The 20,813-nt window shown below is 34.3% G+C and overlaps 2 protein-coding genes across 2 annotated transcripts; both read right to left on the reverse strand.

Moving 5' to 3' along the window:
- Positions 1-2,545, reverse strand: ida (anaphase promoting complex subunit 5 ida). The gene is made up of 3 exons (XM_075305691.1): positions 2,336-2,545; positions 1,882-2,269; positions 1-1,818 (listed from the first exon to the last, which is right to left on the reverse strand). The coding sequence occupies exons 1-3, from the start codon at positions 2,447-2,449 to the stop codon at positions 62-64; spliced, it is 2,259 nt and encodes a 752-aa protein (XP_075161806.1). The 5' UTR covers positions 2,450-2,545; the 3' UTR covers positions 1-61.
- A 4,676-nt stretch (positions 2,546-7,221) lies between these two features.
- Positions 7,222-8,531, reverse strand: LOC142234258 (UBX domain-containing protein 1). Its single transcript, XM_075305347.1, has 2 exons — positions 8,348-8,531; positions 7,222-8,275 (listed from the first exon to the last, which is right to left on the reverse strand). The coding sequence occupies exons 1-2, from the start codon at positions 8,394-8,396 to the stop codon at positions 7,386-7,388; spliced, it is 939 nt and encodes a 312-aa protein (XP_075161462.1). The 5' UTR covers positions 8,397-8,531; the 3' UTR covers positions 7,222-7,385.
- Between the last annotated feature and the right edge of the window lie 12,282 nt (positions 8,532-20,813).

Here is a 20,813-nt window from a genome sequence, read left to right on the forward strand (position 1 = left end):
TACATTGTTTCTAGCCAAATTTAATATAAAACGTATACAATAAAAAATATTTTCAATGCAATTAATAGACCATACCTAAATATTCCCGTGGCACTGGATTATCCGTATAATACTGTTTGAACTTACACGCATACTTATTTCGTTCGGCCACAAAACCGAATTTGTTAAACGTCTTCGATATATAGACTAAAACATCCAAAACTTTAGCATGGGCTTCCAGCTTTCGAAATGAATCCATAGCTCTTTCCAAAACGGGCAATGATTTTAGCAAACGTTTATGTTGTTGTTCACGATCTAGACCAGCGGCTACTAAACAACGAGTAAAAATAAAATCAGTTTTCGCACGATCATAGATCCCACCATTTATATGTATGGTATCTATGGAGTTACGTAAAGCTTGCAATGCCTTCTGATACAAGCCCATTTGCTCGAGGAGTTGAGCAATTATGGTATCAATAAGAGAATGTTCATATTGAAGATATCCTTCTTCGGCTATTACTGAGGCTTGCATTAGATAATCCATGGCTTCAGAGGTGATATTATTCTCTGATATACAATTATAGGCCAAAAGAATTAATACCCTTACTTGTCTCAGAGAGTCCAAATCATTCTCTTGCAATAGATGTTGTAATATTCGACGGGCAGTGTTGTTATAACGTTTGGCTATATACACAGCGGCCCTCTGTATGTTACCATCATGTTTGTCTAACAAATAAAGCTGACAACACCAACGCATTGCTTCCTGCCATCTACACCGATGTATACATTGTTGTATGGCAATGTGACATTCGCTGGTCATCCAATCAGCTGCAAAGGGATAACGTTGAAATCTTGTACGAGCATGATTCTGTATCACCGCACTAAGTTGATATTCTCCTTGGCTATTAAACCACAGCGATAGATTGGCCAAAACTTTACTAACACTTTCGGAATTACTAACATCTCCAAAGGCCCAGGTTTTCTTGAGATTCATTAACAATTGCGAATACAGGGCAGACATTTCATAACGTCCATAAAGAACCCACAGAGTGCTACGAAGGGCCAGCGTATCGGAAATATGCTCCAATAGAATATGTTTATTATTTAAGTTATCGCTTCTTTGCAACAATTCAAAAAGGTCCAGAGGTAGACATCCACATTTTGCTCCAAACGTCACCACAAATGCCAAAGCCTGTGAAAGGCTCTGTATGAAGCCCGGATCTTGAATATCCGGTAGGCTTTTGTGAAAAGGCCCTATGCTACTGCTGTTCAAGAGACAATACCAAGAATTGGCCAAATCTAGACATCGTTTATCTCCACACTCCTGGGCCAGCATTATACACTCCTTCAGGGCATTCAATGCTTCTCGTTTGTGATTAAAACTTGCATGCAGTACGGCTAAATTTACGCTGAAATATTGAAATCCTCTTTGATCGTTTTGACCTATCATATAGGTGGGACTGCGATCGAAAGATCTGTGTAAAGCATCCCGTGCTCCAAACACATCACGTAACCGTAATTGATTCATATAACTCAGAAAGTAGGCTTTTGCATTCAAGGGATTATCCTGTATTATTTCATTCAGTTTTGTTTGCATTTCGATGGGTGGCAAAGCCCGCAATTCATTCTTTTCCAATAGATTGCACTGTTGATTTACAAACATCAGAGCTTGTTTGGGAGACCATTTACTGTGGGGATTGCGATCCTGATGTACAGTTTCTGTATCCAAAATAGACTCTTCCATTGTGTTATCTTCATCCGTAGTAGTATTGTTGGTTATGTGACTTACACCTGTGCCACAGTGGGGTTTCCGTGGTCCAATTGTCAAGGAACGAACACCTAAATATGTTCATATTCAACCATTCAACAGATAATTTGCTATATTTTTACCATCCCACTCACCTTTTTCATAGTACAAACATATGTTTTTATGTAGTGCCATCATTTCCGGAAAAGACAAACGCTCCAAAATTACACCCACTCGCCGTATATATAGACCAACTAGACTGAATTGACTTACACCCAAATGTTCGGCCAACATCTTTTCAATATTATCCATTTCGGCAAAATCGAATAGTGTTTCAATGCCCAAGGAGAATAATTCGCCCATAACCTTTTCGAAACGTTCCAAATGCAAAGGATCAATTTTGTATTTTGGCGAGCATAGCAATTGAAACAAGTCATTGTATGTCATGTCCGGATATTGTATCAACTTCAATAGAAGCATGCAGAAATTTCTCCGATATTGTGTGGGATACATGATACCGGAATCAGTAGCAGCCTTCTTAGCCTACAACAAAACGGAATGTGCAAATTGAGTTTTATTGATGAACCCTATTCCATCCTAGATCCTTACCTTGATGTATTGCTCAACCAAAATCAAAACAGATACTTTATGCGGAGTTGGCATCTCAATACGGCTTAAATTAGGACTGGTTGGATCTAAAGCCTCCAACTCTTCGAAATGCATTTTTGCACTTTTTACAATTATATCCGCTTTGTCGTAAACCGTATTTATATTAATAAATTTAAACAATAACAAAACACAGTGAAACCTCAAAATGTTGTATATCATGTGAGATTTTGTAATCGATTTTACGATAACAGTTATCGCTGTGCCTTTGATCAGCAGTCACAAAGTAGTTGAACATATCCATAGCGGCAACTATGGGAGCCATTGGCGTAGCTAAGAAATATTTATATATATTAAGATGTTCGACCGAGAATTTTTAAGTGAAAAAGTTAATTTGTTTAGTAAAATTGTACACAGGTTATCTTCAGATTTACCCCCGGAATTTCTCATAGAAATTCCTTCGATAAACTGCTTACAAATTATTTTGAATATGGACAATAATGTGTAAGTAATTTAAGAAGAACAAGGAAGAAAAGTCTAAAGTCGAGCGGGGCCGACTATATTATACACTGCACCACTTTGTAGATCCACATTTTCGATACCATATCAAATCCGTCCAATGTGTTGGGTGCTATATATAAAGGTTTATGTTCCCATATAGATATATTTTAATCAGACCCGATCTGGACAGAAGTTGTTAGAGTTCTACAAAATGTATAGACTTTAAATTTAAGTCGGTTAATGCCCTGGGGTAGAACACAATATGGGAAACATTTAAATCTGAACCAATTTATAGGCAAATTCGCAAAAGTGGATTTATGATTTATCGGTAGATAGATATGTATTAGAAGTATAGGAAAATTGGATTCATTTTTACAAGTTTTCGACTTAGCAGTGGCGATTTTATAAGGAAACTGTTGGTATTTTGGCCATTTTTTACCAAATCGGAAAAACATATATATGGAAGCTATATTTAAATCTGAACCGATTTCAACCAAATTTGGCATGCAAAGTTAATACCCATCTGACCACAGCGATCGTTATCGTATTCGATATAGAAATATTCTCGGTTATTTGTCGAAGAAAACTATCGAAAACGATATCGAGAATGGTTCGAAAAAAACGTTCATCTGTCGTTCTTTTACTGCCAGCAAACTCTTCGTTTTCGAAGGCTTCTTAGCGATTCATTAAAGAAGGTTTCGCGATATCTATAATTGATTGTTAACGAATCTATTTCGAGTTCGATAGCATTCCGGTTTCAAAGATTTTCTGTACTGTCCACTCAGCCGACTGTCGATTGGACTCAGGAATGTAGTGATGGAGCCAAGTTTCATCCATTGTCACATATTCATTTTTTTCATTTTTTTCACAATAACAAAAGTTGCTTCACAAAAGACGCTCTATCTCACAAACTAATTGACTTACAGACGTCAAATTTTGACACGAATCATTTGAAGGTTGGTACTCTATAAAAATAATATGTATTCAATACTAGCGACGCCGTCTATAAGTCATACCGGTGACTTATCAGCCAACCTGTTATATTTATAGGGATTTAAGGCACTACATTGACTTCTTTGCGCGGAATTAATGAAGCCGGTCGTGGCTCTGCCAGTGAAAGGACTAATTTCAATTAGTAACATTTTCCTGGATACATCTGCAAAATAAACAAGAAAGAAAATTTGTAGTTTTGTAAAAGATATATAAATAAATTACTTACTTACTTAGATTCGCTAAGACACTTCACCCGAACTTATGAATTTCTTAAACTGAAATGACTTTTTAATCACCTTTGTCAAAAACAAACATGGCGGAACACCAACATAACAAATAAGCCGAAAAATATACGTTATTACCCCGAAAAAAGTAAATTGTTTTATAGGAAGAATAAACTAACTCGTACGAAAATTGAACTAAATTTTGCTACGCATTTTGAGATTTCCCCAAAGCGTTGTTAAAACCAGGAAAATTTAATGCCCTGTTGTACTTTTTAACTACAGTTCACGAAATTACACCCTCTTTCTTACTATTTTTGGGAATCGTATGAAAATTTTCATTTGCTTTAGTTCATATTAAACTTATGTGTACGGTCATCGAACTTTTTACTCACGTTTAGTTCATAAAATATTTGAGACATACTTAAAAAAAACGAAAATTTCATTGGGCTGTGGAAAATTTCGCAAAAAGTAATAAAATTTTACTACTAACAAATAATTTTTTAACAATACAAATAAGTTAAATTTAGCGTTAGTTAAACTAAGGAAATTTTTTTCTGTGTATTTCGATATAAGGAATGTTCGAAATTTTGTCTATTATCGAACTTTTCCCGAATAATGTGGGCATTAATTTATTTCGAAAAATGTTCGCATTAGCGAACCTTCGCCATTTCTCGGCACTTTGGTCGGGTGGGTATGTTAATTCTACACTCTGTGCACTCAAAAATGCACGTAAATCAGAGTACAACTTTGGTCTCTGTGGTCATATTAGTGTAAATCGGGCGAAAGATATATGTGGGAGCTATATATAAATCTGAACCGATTTCAATAAAATTTGGCACACTTGATTATAGTACTAATTGTTCTTGTACAAAATTTCAACCAAATTGGTGTAAAACTCTGGCTTCTGGGGCCATATAAGTCCATATCGGGTGAAAAATATATATTGGAGCTATATCTAAATCTGAACCGATTTCAATAAAATTTTGTACACTTGACTGTAGCACTAGGATTATAGCAAAATAGGTTAAACTCTGGCTTCTGGGGCCATATAAGTCCATATCGGGCGAATGATATATATGGGAGCTATACCTAAATCTGAACCGAATGCAAAATCAATAGCGTTCTATTCTGACCCAAAATACATACTTGGGCCAAATTTGAAGTCGATTGGACTAAAATTGAGACCTAAACTTTGAAAATGTGTTCACAGACAGAAGGACATGCCTAGATCGACTCAAGGGTCGGCCCTGAACAATATTGCCAAAGACACCATATGTCTATCTCGTCTCCTTCTGGGTGTTGCAAACATATGCACTAACTTATAATACCCTGTTCCACAGTGTGGCGCATGGTATAAAAATTGTATCTAGATAAGCAAAGGTAGAAACTTTGTGGGAGTGACCCAAATATGCAAAATGCATTACTATAGCCTACAATTTTCACTAAGTGCCGGTTCGCATTATCTTGTGAAAATATAAAATTTTCAAGTTTGCTCTCAATTCGAAATTGTTGCCTCATTTAGCTAGATATTTTTATTCCCTATTTCTGTACATCGAACGATTGCTTTCTTTCGAATTTCAAACGAAATTACTAGTTTCTCTATGTCGAAAGGCAAGTCACTTCATAATTTGTTGTCGAGTGGGAAACGAATGTAGGTTAGGTATATTTCAGGCTCATTTAGATTATACAGACCATTGTGATACCACAGTGGTGAATTTCTCTCTTATCACTGAGTTTAGACTTATTAACGGATATGCTAAATCTGCTTCGTTAAATTTTCTCTTTTTTAAAGCATCAGCTCAGTTAGAGTGCCTCAAACAGAAAATGTCAAGCCTTCCATCAACGCATGGTATATGTTATAAGCCTATCTATAGTCTACATTTTGAAATTTGATCCGAATCTAGCGCTATTTTATTCAGTATCGTGTGCTATTTTAAAGGGGTGAAGATCTATAAACTAAAGAAAGTTTATATTGTGAAATTTTTTATGTGACCCTATCCCATCAATTCAAGCAATTAAAAAATTAATTAAAATTTGCTAATGAAATCAATTAATTCTTTAATGTCCAATTAAAACTTTGGCTCATACTACAATTTTCGTGATTGAAGGACACATCTAATAAAAATTTTAATTTGTGGTTGAATCAGAAAAAAAAAATTCCGTGGAAAAATTGTAGTATCAATTACAGAATTAAGTTTTTTTAAACAGTTCCTTTTTCAATTAATTTTAAAAGATGAAAGTGTACACAATCAAAGCCCTAAAACTTCTCCATCCAAGTTTTAACAAGATCGGATAAAAATGTGCATTTTTAATTTAGTTTTCGTGGAAAAACAGAACATAGTACTTTGTTACTAATATGTGATTTGTTTAAATTTTTTGATTATTTTTTGTTTTGTTATTGTTGGTTTTGTTCTTTAATCATTGTTGTTTTTTTTTTTTTTTTTGATTTCAGCTTAAAAATGGCTAAACTACAAGTGTAGCTTAACCAACAGCGGAAAAGAATGTTTGTCAAATTTATTTGGGCAAAGCCCTATGGTTTTACATGATAGCCGGCTTATGCCGAAATAATTTGTACAAACATATCTCTTTTCCGTTGCCACCGTCAAATCATCGATTTGAGTGCAGTTGGTTGTGTTTATTTTGAGCGTGCTTCCTCTTCTTTCATTCGTTTTGTTTTGTTATAGTTGGTTTTGTTCTTTAATCTGCACTCAAATCGATGATTTGACGGTGGCAACGGAAAAGAGATATGTTTGTACAAATTATTTCGGCATAAGCCGGCTATCATGTAAAACCTTTTTTCGGAAGGTTCAAGTGTGGTTCATTGTTGGGTTTAATGAACTGCGTGAATTTATTCTGATAATTGGTTGATAGTTTTGCTGCAAGTAGAGGATGCTGATGAGGAATGTGGTAAATTCCGAAACGTGCGTCCATCCAACTATCTTGCAGTCCATAGGGCTTTGCCCAAATTAATTTGACAAACATTGTTTTCCTCTGTTGGTTAAGCTACACTTGTAGTTTAGTCGATGCATGGTTTTAAGCTGAAATCAAAAAAAAAAACAACAATTTTTGATTATGTACTTTAATGCCCCATGGTCGCATGATTATTATATTTAACTCCAAAAGTTCCCACTGCGAATCCCTGGTAGTAATCCAAAAACGTCTCATGATAACTTTTTTGTTTGAATCACTGTACTTTACTTGAAAACAAAATTCAATTCTGCATTCTCTTCTTACAGTTGTTGTTGCATATAAAATGTGAATATTGTTGCCGAGCAATATATAAAAAATGACCTAGAATAAGAATTATATATTTACGCATTTGTGATCGATCTTGTTCACACATTAACTTTGGTCATGATGAGAACTGCAGACGGAACTAAACCTAGAACACTCAAAGGTTTCTCAAAATCTTCGCTATTAAAGACTTTGCGAGGAAATGAGGTCATAAGACCAAATGGTGTTTCATTCCCAGTTTTCATTTGTATAAAAACTCTCACAGCCGATAATTGCTCTTGTACATTAAACGTTTCGGTTAGAGTCGAACCGTCCTGCAAACGAATCTGTATACGAGTCTCTTTATAATCTTTCGGTGGAGATTTAACCGCTTCGACGGGTGTAGTGGTTGAAGAAACTGATGACGAGGCCACTGGTGTTTCGGGAGAGGATGGTGTCTGGCTAGCTGCTTTACGTCTAGCCTTATCGGCTTCGATTTGGGCACGAACTCGTTCGCGGGCAGCCTTTTCATCGGCCTTTTCACGTTTACGTTGTTCAATGATTTTCTTCATTTCCAATTCCTCATTTTTTCTGCGAGCTTCAGACATATCTTTGCCAGATTTAATACGATTTCTTTCCCTTTCCAAAGCATCCTGTTTTTCGCGTTCTTCTCGTTCCAAACGTTTTAGCTTTAGCTTTTCCTCGATTAGGGCCAACTGTTGTTTTTTTTCTTCTTCTGTCAATGGTTTTTTCTCCTCGGTGGACTCGGAAAAGTTACTGTGACCAGTTTTCGCTGCATGGAATTCTACTTCACCCTGGTCCTTGCATAATATTTTACCACAGTCATCGCATTTAAAGGACTTGACGACCTCTGTTTTTTGTGAGCTGGTGCTAGGTTCATTTGGCGCAGCATCGGAAGACGGTTGGGGAATACTTTCGTCAACATGAGCCAACAACCACTCCATTGCTGGCTCCACCCCTTTATTGTTGGTTACTTTCAAGGCATATTCCACTTAAAGAAAAAAAATGCATAGAATAACTATTTCCATTTGCCGGCTTATCAAACAAAAAACACATCACTTACCTCTATCCTGTGGGAAACCCATATCCATCAAAACTTGTACATCACCCATGCTGGCTCTATTGCAAATATTGTAGAAAAATATTTAAAAATAAATCAATCTACGTTTTTGAAATATATAAACAATTTTTGCAAATTTTAGCAATGATGACTTTTACTTCATTGAATTAGACGAGCACACTGAACATACTCAACCATTCGATTACCATTAAATAGTTATCGAAGACCCATATACAAGAGTGTGTAATAGATTTTACGAATATATCGCCAATTTCCAAAATAAAGGTTTTAAAAAATGTTATTTTGAATAAGGATGAAGAGTAAGTTCGGGTTTTCCACTAAATAAATAAATAATATTTTTATCAATCACACATATAGAAATAAATATATTTATCATAATTTGAACGTAATAACAATGTGCTGATTTTTGGTTTTCTTCTTCTTTATAAAATTTTTGTTTTGGAATATTTCCCATATTTCCTATTTTGGCGATTTATGGTTCCATTTAAGATTCTATGGTATCGATCGAGATAAAATCAAACTTTGAAATGCTGGCAGGGATAATTCGTTAAAATCACCATAATATGTTATATGGCATATAACATGAAAAATATGCTGATTATGTAATATGAAAAGACTCGAAAACTGAACTGGCATTTCCTTAGTTGTCACTTTTTCTATTCGCTGGGACCGCTCACTTTTCCGGCCTTTGAATGAGCCATGACTCAAAAAAGGACTCATCAGCCGAACATATTACATTACAAAATTAAATACTAGAATAAACGATAAAAAAAAGAACTTTTAGTTACTCAAATATGTTATAGTTCTAGATTTACACGGGAAAAATATCGCCAAAATATGTAAACTAAAAACTTGATTAAAATGGAAAATATAAATAATTAAAAGATAATTGACATAATCAATTTTTAATCAAAATAAAGTCAATTAATTGAATCAATCAATTAATTAAAATCAATTAAATTTTTAATTGGTTCAAAAATTCGAATCCGAAAAAATCATTTAATTTTTTATTAAAGTATATATTTTTTTATTTCTAATTAATTCTATGGATGATTCTATTATTTTTGTAATTGAAGAAATTTCAATTAAAACATTAATTGGATAAATTAAATTTGTGATTGAATAAAACCAAAACAAGTATATACGGCCGTAAGTTCGGCCAGGCCGAATGTTATGTTTTGCGTAGAAACTTCTACTAAAGACTGCCATCTACAATTGAATTACTTGGGTTGTGGTAATACTTGCCGATGGCGAGGTATCTTAAAACTTCTTAACATCGTCTTCTAAATTTTAAGTTAGTCCGTACAGGTTATCTTAGACAAGAAAGGCCGATTAAATACTTATATAATTCAGTTCTTAATCGGTATATATAGGGGTGTCTACAAATAATTACGAACCGATATGAACTGTTGCGTTGTAATTAGAGAGCCAGAAGTTAAATATGGGGGTCTCTTTATGTGGGGGCTATTAGAATTATGAACTGATATGGACCAATTTTTGTGTGATTGGGAGTCGATTTATCTGGGTGCTATATATAACTATGGTTGTTAGTACCCATATCATTGCACAACGTACTAAATTTCAACCGAATCGGATGAAATTTACTTGTCCAAGAGGCTCCGGAGGTCAAATTTGGGAATCGGTGTATATGGGGGCTATATAATTATGGACTAATTTTTGCATGGTGATTAGAGACCATATACTTACATATGTTAACATACAAAATTTCAATCTGATCGGATGAAATTTGCTCCCCCAAGATCGGTTTATATGGGGGGTATATATACATAATTATGGACCGATATGGATCAATTTTTGCATTGTTCTTAGAGACTACCACGTACCAAATTTCAACCGGATCGGATGAAATTTGCTTCTCTTAGAGGTTCCGCAAGCCATATCAGAGAGTCGGTTTATATGGGAGCTATACGATATGACCTATTTGCTGTACCATCCGACCTACATCAATAACTACTTATGTCAAGTTTCAAGTCGATAGCATGTTTCGTTCGGAAGTTAGCGTGATTTTAACAGACGGACGTGACTCAGAATTTCACCACGAGCCAAAATACTTTATGGGGTCTTAGAGCAATATTTCGATGTGTTACAAATGGAATGACAAAGTTAACATACCCCCCATCCTATGGTGGAGGGCATAAAAAGTGTAATTAACCTATATATTTTTACAGAGCGCAGCATAATTCGTCGACTCTTATGAGTAATCCGGAAGCGTAAGGAGGTGAAAATCTTGCAGTCACTTATATCTCGGGCTCGGAAAATCTAAAAGTTATTGTTTAGAAGGGTCACCATCATTAATGGTGAGCACTATGATCGGGTTTTCCACCAAAACACTAAATTAAATGTATACAAGAAAGTATGTAAATGTATATGAAGACGATTATATTTTCTCAAGTCTTGTCAAATTATGGATTGGAAAGATCCAAGGCTTTGATCAAAAATAAATCAATAAAAAAGATATAAAATCATACCTCATTGATGCAAATTTTATTATAACTTGGAATAGTCCTTAATACCCACCTTTAACGTAAAAATGTTTGGTGTGGTTTGTAGTTTGACAGTTTAATTGAATCTTACCAGGTTGAATCAAGAATTATTGTAAATGGATTGCACATTGTCTGCTATTTTTATACCCACCACCATAGAATGGTGACGGGGGTATAATAAGTTTGTCATTCCGTTTGTAACACATCGAAATATCGATTTCCGACTACAGAAAGTATATATATTCTTGATCAGGGAGAAATTCTAAGACGATATAACCATGTCCGTCTGTCTGTTGTAATCACGCTACAGCCTTCAATAATGGCGCTATCGTCCTGAAATTTGGCACAGATTCGTCTTTTGTATGCAGGCAGGTCAAGTTCGAAGATGGGCTATATCGGTCCAAGTTTTGATATAGTCCCCATATAAACCGACCTCCACATTTGGGGACGTGGGCTTATAAAAACTGTAGTTTTTATTCAATTTGCCTGAAATTGGAAATCTAAAGGTATTTTAGGACCATCAAAAAGTGTACCGAAAATGGTGCCTATCGGTCCATGTTTTGGTTTAGCCCCCATATGGACCGATTTCCCGATATTGCTTCTTGGGCGTCTAGAAAGTGTATTTTCTATCCGATTTGCCTAAAATTGGAAATCTAGAGGTATTCTAGGACCATAAAGAGGTGAGCCGAAAATGGAGTGTATCGGTCCATGTTGTGATATAGCCCCCATATAGACCGATCTCCCGATTTTACTTCTTGGGCAACTAGAATCCGTAATTTTTACCCAATTTGCCTCAAATCGGAAATCTAGAGGTATTCTAGGACCAAAAGAGGTGTGTCCATGTTTTGATATAGCCCCCATATAGACCGATCTCCCGATTTTACTTCTTGGGCTTCTAGAAACCGTAGTTTTTATCTAATTTGCCTGAAATTGGAAATGTAGAGGTATTCTAAGAAAATAAAGAGATGTGCCGAAAATGGTGATTATCGGACCATGTTTTGATATAGCCCCCATATAGACCGATCTCCAGATTTACTTCTTGGGCTTCTAGAATCCGTAGTTTTTATCCAATTTGCCTGAAATTGGAAATCTAGAGGTATTCTAGGACCATAAAGAGGTGTGCCGAATATATTGAGTATCGGTACAGTTTTTGATATAGCCCCCTTATAAACCGGCCCTCCAATTTGGGGTCTAGATTCTAGAACTACAATTAAATGTGCTGAATACTGTGTGTATCCTTCTATGTTTTGATATAGCCCCATTACAGCGAACTCCCGATTAAACTCCTAGGGCTTCTAGAAATTGTAGGTTTTATCCGATTTGCCACAAATTTAAAATATACTGGCATTTTAGACCCATAACAAAGTGTATATCCCATAGTTTTATCGGTCCATTTGGTAAGGCCTCCATATAGACCGATTTCACTTATGGGGGGAATAGAAGGCGCTCTGTTCTTGAAAATTAGTTTCAAGCAAAATTTCCAGATTTTACTTTTCGTAGTCATTTAAATAATTGGGATGAAAATTCACAGATTTTAGATTTCATCAAGGCGTTATTTCATAATTTTCTTGCACTTACAAGAGATATTTATGATTCCGCTAAAACTCAAACAAAAAATGGTTCTTATAAATTCAGAATCTGATCTAGTCTTCTTAGGTAAAATCTTTACATTTATCTGTGGGAAGCGTACTGGTTGAACTGATCTGCTTGGGAAAATATCTGTCATCAAACCCCCCTGAAATTTTCAAAGGAAACTACATATTATATTTGATTCATGGTGGTGGGTATTTAAGATTCGGCCCGGCTGAACTTACTATATACTTGTTTAAGCTCGATTACACAAAAGCTTGTTTTAGTTTGGCTGAAACAAATAAAAATGACAACTAAGGGGCTATCGTAACACAATTAAAACAATATTTTATGAATATCTAAAGTATTTACCCAAAAATCTGAATATTTATCAAATTGTGTCATAACAGCAAACAAAATGTTTGCTGATCGCATTTAGGAGGCTTGTAAGTACATTACAGTGTAAAAGTATACCAAAAACTACTTTTGGTTTCTAAAAATTTTTAAATTTATTGTTCGTTAGACCCTGAAGTACAAAAATATAACAGCAGACTGCTGTTTTTGGTAGACATTTTTCTATGAGTGTAACAAAGAACCGATTGCCATTTTACGGGAATAGTTTCTAACTCGAAGTGGTGATTACTAGAGGTCTGCATCGAATAACTTTTCACTACATGTATGCAATTCGCTGTCGAATATAGTACATACAATGTCTTTCTCTCAGAGCGCAAGTAGTGAAGTGAAGAGAACACTTGCTTGTCAAATACCACCAAGTACTTATCCGAAACAATATGTGTTCCGAAAAAAAGGAACAATAAAAATGCAAGTACTTGAGAAAAAGTACAACATGGATTCTCTTCACTTCACGTTGTACCACAAGTATTTCTCAGTTATGTACGAAGCAATACTATCCATTGTTCTTAATCATAGATATGTATGTATGTCACATATATCATATATTTATGTATGTCACACACTTACCTTAACGTTTGCCGTTCTTTATAACAAACCGAAAACATATATTATGGAGAGTAACTGTTTTTTGTATTTCTGCAACTGCACGTGGTACATGGAGTACTCTATGAAGTTTTGTTCTCGCAACATACTCGACGTGATCACTCTGAGTACACTTCAATAAGAGAGAAAGAGGAATATATGTTTGTTGGTAGTGAAGACATCAGAGTAGCAACAAGAAGTTACTCGTGGCTTTTGGTGTTCATCAAAATGTGTACCAATTGTTTTACGACTCTCTCAAATAGATGTACTCATGTAGCAAGTACACGTGTACTCTTCATTTACAAATGAAATTATGCAGACCTCTAGTGATTACAATTGACCATTAAGAACTTGCAACTTCTTTCTCTTCCAATATCTTAATGCATAAAATGTTTAAAGCACTGCTTTAAATTAATGCAACCAGTAGTCAGCATTATATATTTCTTATGATTAGAAGAAAGAACCGGCTTTTTATTACCCACCTTATTATTAATGGTTATAATCATTGAGGCCCTTTGTAACGTAATGTATTGCAACTGTGTGCATACATATGGCCGTTCCCGTTTCTATGAATACATACATACAGACATAATCCCCCCAAAAAAGTTGTGAATTTCTACAAAAGAAATATTATATTAGATATTTATTTATTTCTTTTTTCGCATGTATGCGAATTGAATTAGACAATTCAATAAATACAAAACATATTTCCATATTAATAAGATTTTGGTGAAAAAAGTTACTATTAGTCGAAATAATCAGTATTTAATTACTACTACACACATAGATATAGTATGTGCATATACATTTTCTGATTGGTATCATACATTGGAATCTTAAGTGGCCATCATTCATTAGTACTATTGGACTGGAATTCCATAGTCTACAAGTCTTCGAACGCGTACTACCATGTTTCTAATGTTCTTGGGTTTACTAGTGTCTTCCTTCAATACCACTGATCTGCAATTAAGGGCTGCAATGTATAGCATTATGAAGTTAGAAGTTTGTTTTTTGGAAAGTTATATAGCAAAGAGATGATCAAATTCATACCCATTTGACGCAATTCTTCATCATTGTACCTTTGGAGCCTTACAGTACATCTTTTCATGGAAACTTGGTCACGTACCTCATCCATCTGTATAATTAACAACAAAAGACATTACAAATGGAAATGTCTATGATTTCATTAAGTTTTTTTTTCAGTCACCTACCGAAGTACTATCAGGATGTTGAGCACGTTTAACACGAACGGATATATTTTTCAATTTTGGTGAATCCATTTTGGTTAATTGTTGAGTGAGTTCTCAAAGGTGATATCTTTTCAAAACAAAATGGAACTGTGACGCTGTTAGTCTCTGTTTATTTATTATGCGAATGTAATAGCAAAGTGGTATATAACTGAGAATGACATCCTAAATGAGACCTAAATACCACGCGTTAGCGTGACGTATCCTACAACGAATAGAAGAACGCCAAATACGGAGGCATGATAACGATGACCATTTCTGTAAAGGCCGGTATGCACCTCTAGCGAAATTTTCGGTAGCAAAAATTTATTTAAGTCTAAGGCCGGTATGCACCTCTAGCGAAATTTTCGGTAGCAAAAATTTATTTAAGTCTACAACAAAAAAAAACAGGGCTGTGTACACAAATTTTAAACCAGCTAATCGCTTTTAAAAATTGTTAATATATGTTCCAAATATTCCTCAAATAAATTGTTTATTATTTACAGACCTTTTAAAACTTTTACGCACACAATGATTGTAATAAATTAAATGTTTGCTGCCAAAATATGCTTTTGACAACCCTGTTATTTTCATTAGAGGTGCGTACCAGCTTACGAAATTGAACGCTACCGAAAATTTCGTTAGCATAAATAGCAATGCATTTCTTATGGGAATGAAATTTTTCGCTAGAGGTGCATACCGGCCTTAAACGTCAAACACAGTACAAAAGACATCGAGCTTTCTTACATTTGAATTCTATGGTCTTTTCGAATTTAATAAAATATATATTTCGAGCAAAGGGTGGAAGCAATTCATAGTATGTTCATATTTGAAGAATTAAGAAATTTATTTAATTATGTGCTGTTCAAATTACAAAATTATATGGTCTACTTTTCCCTGCCAACATTTCAATGTTCCATTTCATCCTCATCGCTACCACAGACTCGTAAGTGACACTGCAACAATCGCCAACTGTGATAGTATTTTGCCATCACTATTCGCATGAAAGTATTTTGCCATCACTATTGTTACAAGAGCCATTTTATATTTTGTGAAACACCAAGCGCAACTGGCAAGGCATATTAAAGAGGTAAAGTCATGCAATCAGGTGACTAATATCGACATTCATCTTGTCAAAGGCTTTGTTTACGTTTAGTAGGTTTGTTTACATTCTTTGTGTACATAAATATTACAATACAACAACAATACACATACACAAAATGTAAACTTAAGTGACCTGCCATTTTAGTTTGACTTTCTAAATATCATGGGGGGTACACACGTTTGCTCGTGACTTTACCTTTAATTAATATGCCTTGCGCAACTGGCTTATTATAATTTATTTCAATGAAAACGAAAAAAAAAGTGCTGAAAACATAGTTATTACGCTTAAAATTGTGAAAAGTAAATTGGTGAACAATTTTTGACTTTCCAAATGGAATAAAGTGTTAGTTTTTCAAATATTTTTCCAGACACGCTGCCTCCATTGGGAATAAAAGTACTGGCTGATAGACGCTACAACATTTAACTTACAACTTGTAACTCAACATCAATCTCTTATTAATGCATAAAAATGTGTTAAATGTGATGTGATAGTCGTATATGTTATATTTATGAGAATTTATTAATGTTTCATAAAATTAATAAACATCTAAACAATCGTGTTTTACTTGACCACAATGATTCTTTTACAACTATCTTAAAATGGCCTTTGTCTGATTGTTTGAAGGGGCTCTTATTGGCGTCCTTCTAAATGTATCCAGAAGGGCTCCTAATAATTGCACTCATGCGATACTTTTTTGTAGTAACTTGGCGTGGTACAACTTCTTAATAGTGACGGCGCTTTTCCGAGGAGTTTTGGATATCGTATACGACTGTTTTCGACGTAGTGGGGATTCTCAGAAGCGCCCCCAAATTCAAAAAATGTTGGCAGGGTTTTGAGCATTTAACATATTTTTAATATAAATAATGGCAACCCTAGCCAAAGATAATAAACTCTAGGAAGATCGGAAATTAGCTACTGAGGAGATCAAATCATTTACCGTGTTAAGGTGAGTATTAAGTTCGAGTTTAGCAGCTAAAATCGTAATTTTTTCACTAAAGGCCGGTACTCTGTTCGGTTTTCGCGTTGAAACTCCTTACAAAACCAATAAATGCGAAAAATTTGCGAAAGTTTTTCCATTTGTGATACTTTGTTTTTTCGTGTTGAAAAACTGACGTTTATATCACGGCGCCATTTGCAATGTGAATTACGAAATAATTTATTTATTAAAAACTATTTGTGCGGGTTTATAAATCAAACACGGACCATATTTTTGTTCCGAAACTATACAAAGGATCAAAGGTATAGCAGACCAATTGCCCAAGGAAAAATAATATATTATTTTGTAAAAACAAGCAACAACCACCAACTTAATCCAATATCGCTCCCTGTAAAATAGCGCTCCAAGCTACCTAAAAAAACGCCGCTTTCTATGTGCGAAATAATGGTTTCCATAAAAATTTTTCGCAAGAATGAACATAGTACCGGCCTTAAAGTAAAAACTAAATCAGTAAAAAAAGACATAAAATTATACATATTTGTTGCAGATGTCATTATAATTTGATGGGGGATAGCCCAAAGCACATTTTCACAAAGTTTGTATTCCTTATGCTTAGTACTAAGTTCGTTTCTGCGAAAAACGAATATCTTCATATATCTCCGTAAATAGGGTCTCAATCCCAGGAATGTTAACTTATTTATGCGAAATAATATGCCTGCCTATTTTTTCGTGCGAAAAATCCAGGGTTGTATAAATATGTGTCTGAAAATGCTCAAAACAAAGATTTCGCATTTATTCCGCGCTAACTTTTTTTATATGGAGTATAACAGTTTTTCGTGCGAAAACGTTATCTTAGTACTAGGCTTTAAAATGGATTATTAAAGAAAAGTAATCGTGAAAAAATGACGATTTTAGCGTTTAAACTCGAACTTAATACCCACCTTTAAGGTGGGTACTATGTTTGGTTTTCGAGTTGAAAACCACTTTATTTTCGCGATTACATTTCTTTAAATAATCAAAATTATAATTGATAACAAACTTATTCCTGTAACGCCTTGTCGAAATCTAGAGGAACAAGAAACTGCACATCAATTGAGTCAATTTATTTGCTTTGAATTGAGCTGGTTTAATAAAGTAACCACGAAAATTTCAACGCGAAAAGCGAACATAGTACTTACCTTTAGTTTCATACTCGAACCAAACGCGTATACGACAAGTATTGACATAGTATTAAAATGCAAATAAAAATAAATTAAGGGCACCAAATAAATTTCCTTAATCGGGAAAATGTGATTTTTTTGCTGTTGCCTAAAATATAACATTGTTTCATTTAAAATATAAAAACGAAAAACAAATAAAAAAATACAAATACATAGTAAATGCAACCAAAGATTATAGATTACAGAAGATGGGAGATTGGCTACTGAGCACATCAAACCATTTACCACATTAGTTTAATACTCGAACCAAACGCGTATACGACAAGTATAGACATAGCATTAAAATGCAAATAAAAAGAAATTAAGAGCACGAAATAAATATCCATAAAGGTAAGTACTATGTTCGCTTTTCGCGTTGAAATTTTCGTGGTTACTTTATTAAAACAGATTTCGACAAGACTTTACAGGTTATTCAAGGAAAAGGAATCGCGAAAATAAAGTGGTTTTCAACTCGAAAGCCAAACATAGTACCTACCCTAAAGGGGAAAATGTAATTTTTTTTTGTTGTTGCCTAAAATTTAACATTGTTTCATTAAGAAAATTATATTTTTCATTTAAAAACGAAAAACAACTAAAATATGTATTAAACTAATCTGGTAAATGCAACATTTGGTATGACGCAAGCCAATTTCCTATCTTTCTCAAATCTATAATCTTTGAATGCAACATTTGGTATGACGCAAGCCAATTTCCTATCTTCCTAGAGTTTACTGTCTTTGCTTTTTGCCTCCTATGTTTCAATTTCCTACACTCTGCTCGTAATATTCAAATTCTGATATATGCATTTTTCAGTAAGTTTGAGCTCTTTTAAAAAAAATGAGCCAGTATTTTAATAATGAGAATTGCCTTTGCATTACCATTAATAATATCAATGCGATGTTGTTAGTTTTTATTATTAAAGCTGGGTATTAAGTTCGAGATTAAAATCGGATGCATATCTGTAAAGGCAAAAAAAAAAATTATAATTTCGTTGGCAATTTTTTTATAATTTGATGGGGATTGATCCAAATCGATAATTGAAAAAGTTTATTTCCTCTAAGATTAATTATTAAAGCTATTTTAGCGCGATAATGTGAATTTAATACAGGCCGTAAAGGTGAGTACTAAGTTCGAGTTTTTCCCCTAAAGTGAAAACTAAATCAGTAAAAAAAAGGCATAAAATTATACACATTTGTTGGAAATTTTATTACAACTTGATGGGGAATAGCCCAAAGCAAATTTTCACAAAATTTGTATTCCTTCAAATGGATTATTAAAGAAAAGTAATCGTGAAAAAATGACGATTTTAGCGGCTAAAGGTGGGTATTAAGTTCGAGTTTAACCGCTAAAAACGTAATTTTTTCACGATTACTTTTCATTAATAATCCATTTTAAGGAATACAAACTTTGTGAAAATTTGCTTTGGGCTTTTCCCCATCAAGGTATAATAAAATTTGCAACAAATATGTATAATTTCATGCATTTTTCTTACTGATTTGCTATGAAGAATATTGTATTCACATTAGTTTTTATTTCATTTACGATTTTGTTACAGTTTTGCTGTAGTTTGTATTGCGTGGAATTAATTGATTATATAAATGTTTGATTTGAATTGACTAAAGGTGGGTATTAAGTTCGAGTTTAGCCGCTAAAATCGTCATTTTTTCACGATTACTTTTCTTTAATAATCCATTTTAAGGAACACAAACTTTGTGAAAATTTGCTTTGGGCTTTTCCCCATCAAGTTATAATAAAATTTGCAACAAATATGTATAATTTCATGCATTTTTCTTACTGATTTAGTTTTCACTTTAGCGATTTTAGCGGCTAAACTCGAACTTAATACTCACCTTAAACAAAAAACAAATATTTATTTTTAAAAATAGTGTTCGCCAAAGCAGCGACATCTATGAGTATTTTGATTACAACAATTATGATGATCAATTGTTGCGAAATACTATCTCGTGTGTTGATTTCTCGAATTTATACTTAACCTCCGATGTCGATTTGCAGCTGCGTGTGCTTATGGCTGGAATTGACACAATACATTCTGCTTTTCCTAAAAGAAGAGCAAAGTTTTTCAATAACAGTCGTGATGACTGGATTAAGTCTCCCCTTGTACGCTACCATCAGTCATTGGCTGATATAGCTTATAAAGCTTATCTTCGTGACAGGAATCAAGAGAATTGGTCAAATTATTGTAGGGCCAGAAATCGGGCAAAAGCCGTCAAAAGGAGGTTAAAGAGGAATTGTCATGCCGCTATGTTTGATCGCTGCGGACACCCTAAGGAATTTTGGAACATAATTAGGGATAACGGCATAATTGGTGGTGAAGTATCCCCTATTCGCACAGATAATGTTAGTAGTGTCGATGACCTGAATGATGGATTTGTAAGTAACCAGTTAAATGTCGTGGGGGATTTTGGATCGTTTTTAACATCTTCACTTGGTGAAGCGGGATTTTCATTCAAATGTGTTACTATTGACGATGTCATCTGTGCTTTTTCGTCCGTTAAGTCTAATGCTTCTGGAAACGATGGATTTCCACTCAAATTCTACAAAATAGTAATACCACATATCGCCGACCACTTCCTTCATTTGGTCAATACCATTATCATGACTTCTAAATTCCCTCGTGAGAGGAAAACGGCAAGAGTGTGTCCGATTAAGAAAAAGTCAAGTCCGAATTGTCATGAGTATAGGCCGATAGCGCTAATGCCTGTTTTATCTAAGGTATTCGAATATATTTTGAAAAAGCAACTTAATGATTATCTAGAATTTAATAAGTTACTTTCTGATTGTCAATGTGGCTTCAGAAGTCATAGAAGCACAACAATGTTACTGCTTGGCCTAACTGATGCTATAAGGGGGAGTTTCACGCATGATAAAGTATGCGTTTTACTTTCATTAGA

This window comes from Haematobia irritans, chromosome 4, assembly GCF_050003625.1.
Source record: "Haematobia irritans isolate KBUSLIRL chromosome 4, ASM5000362v1, whole genome shotgun sequence".
Taxonomy (NCBI): Eukaryota; Metazoa; Arthropoda; class Insecta; order Diptera; family Muscidae; genus Haematobia; species Haematobia irritans.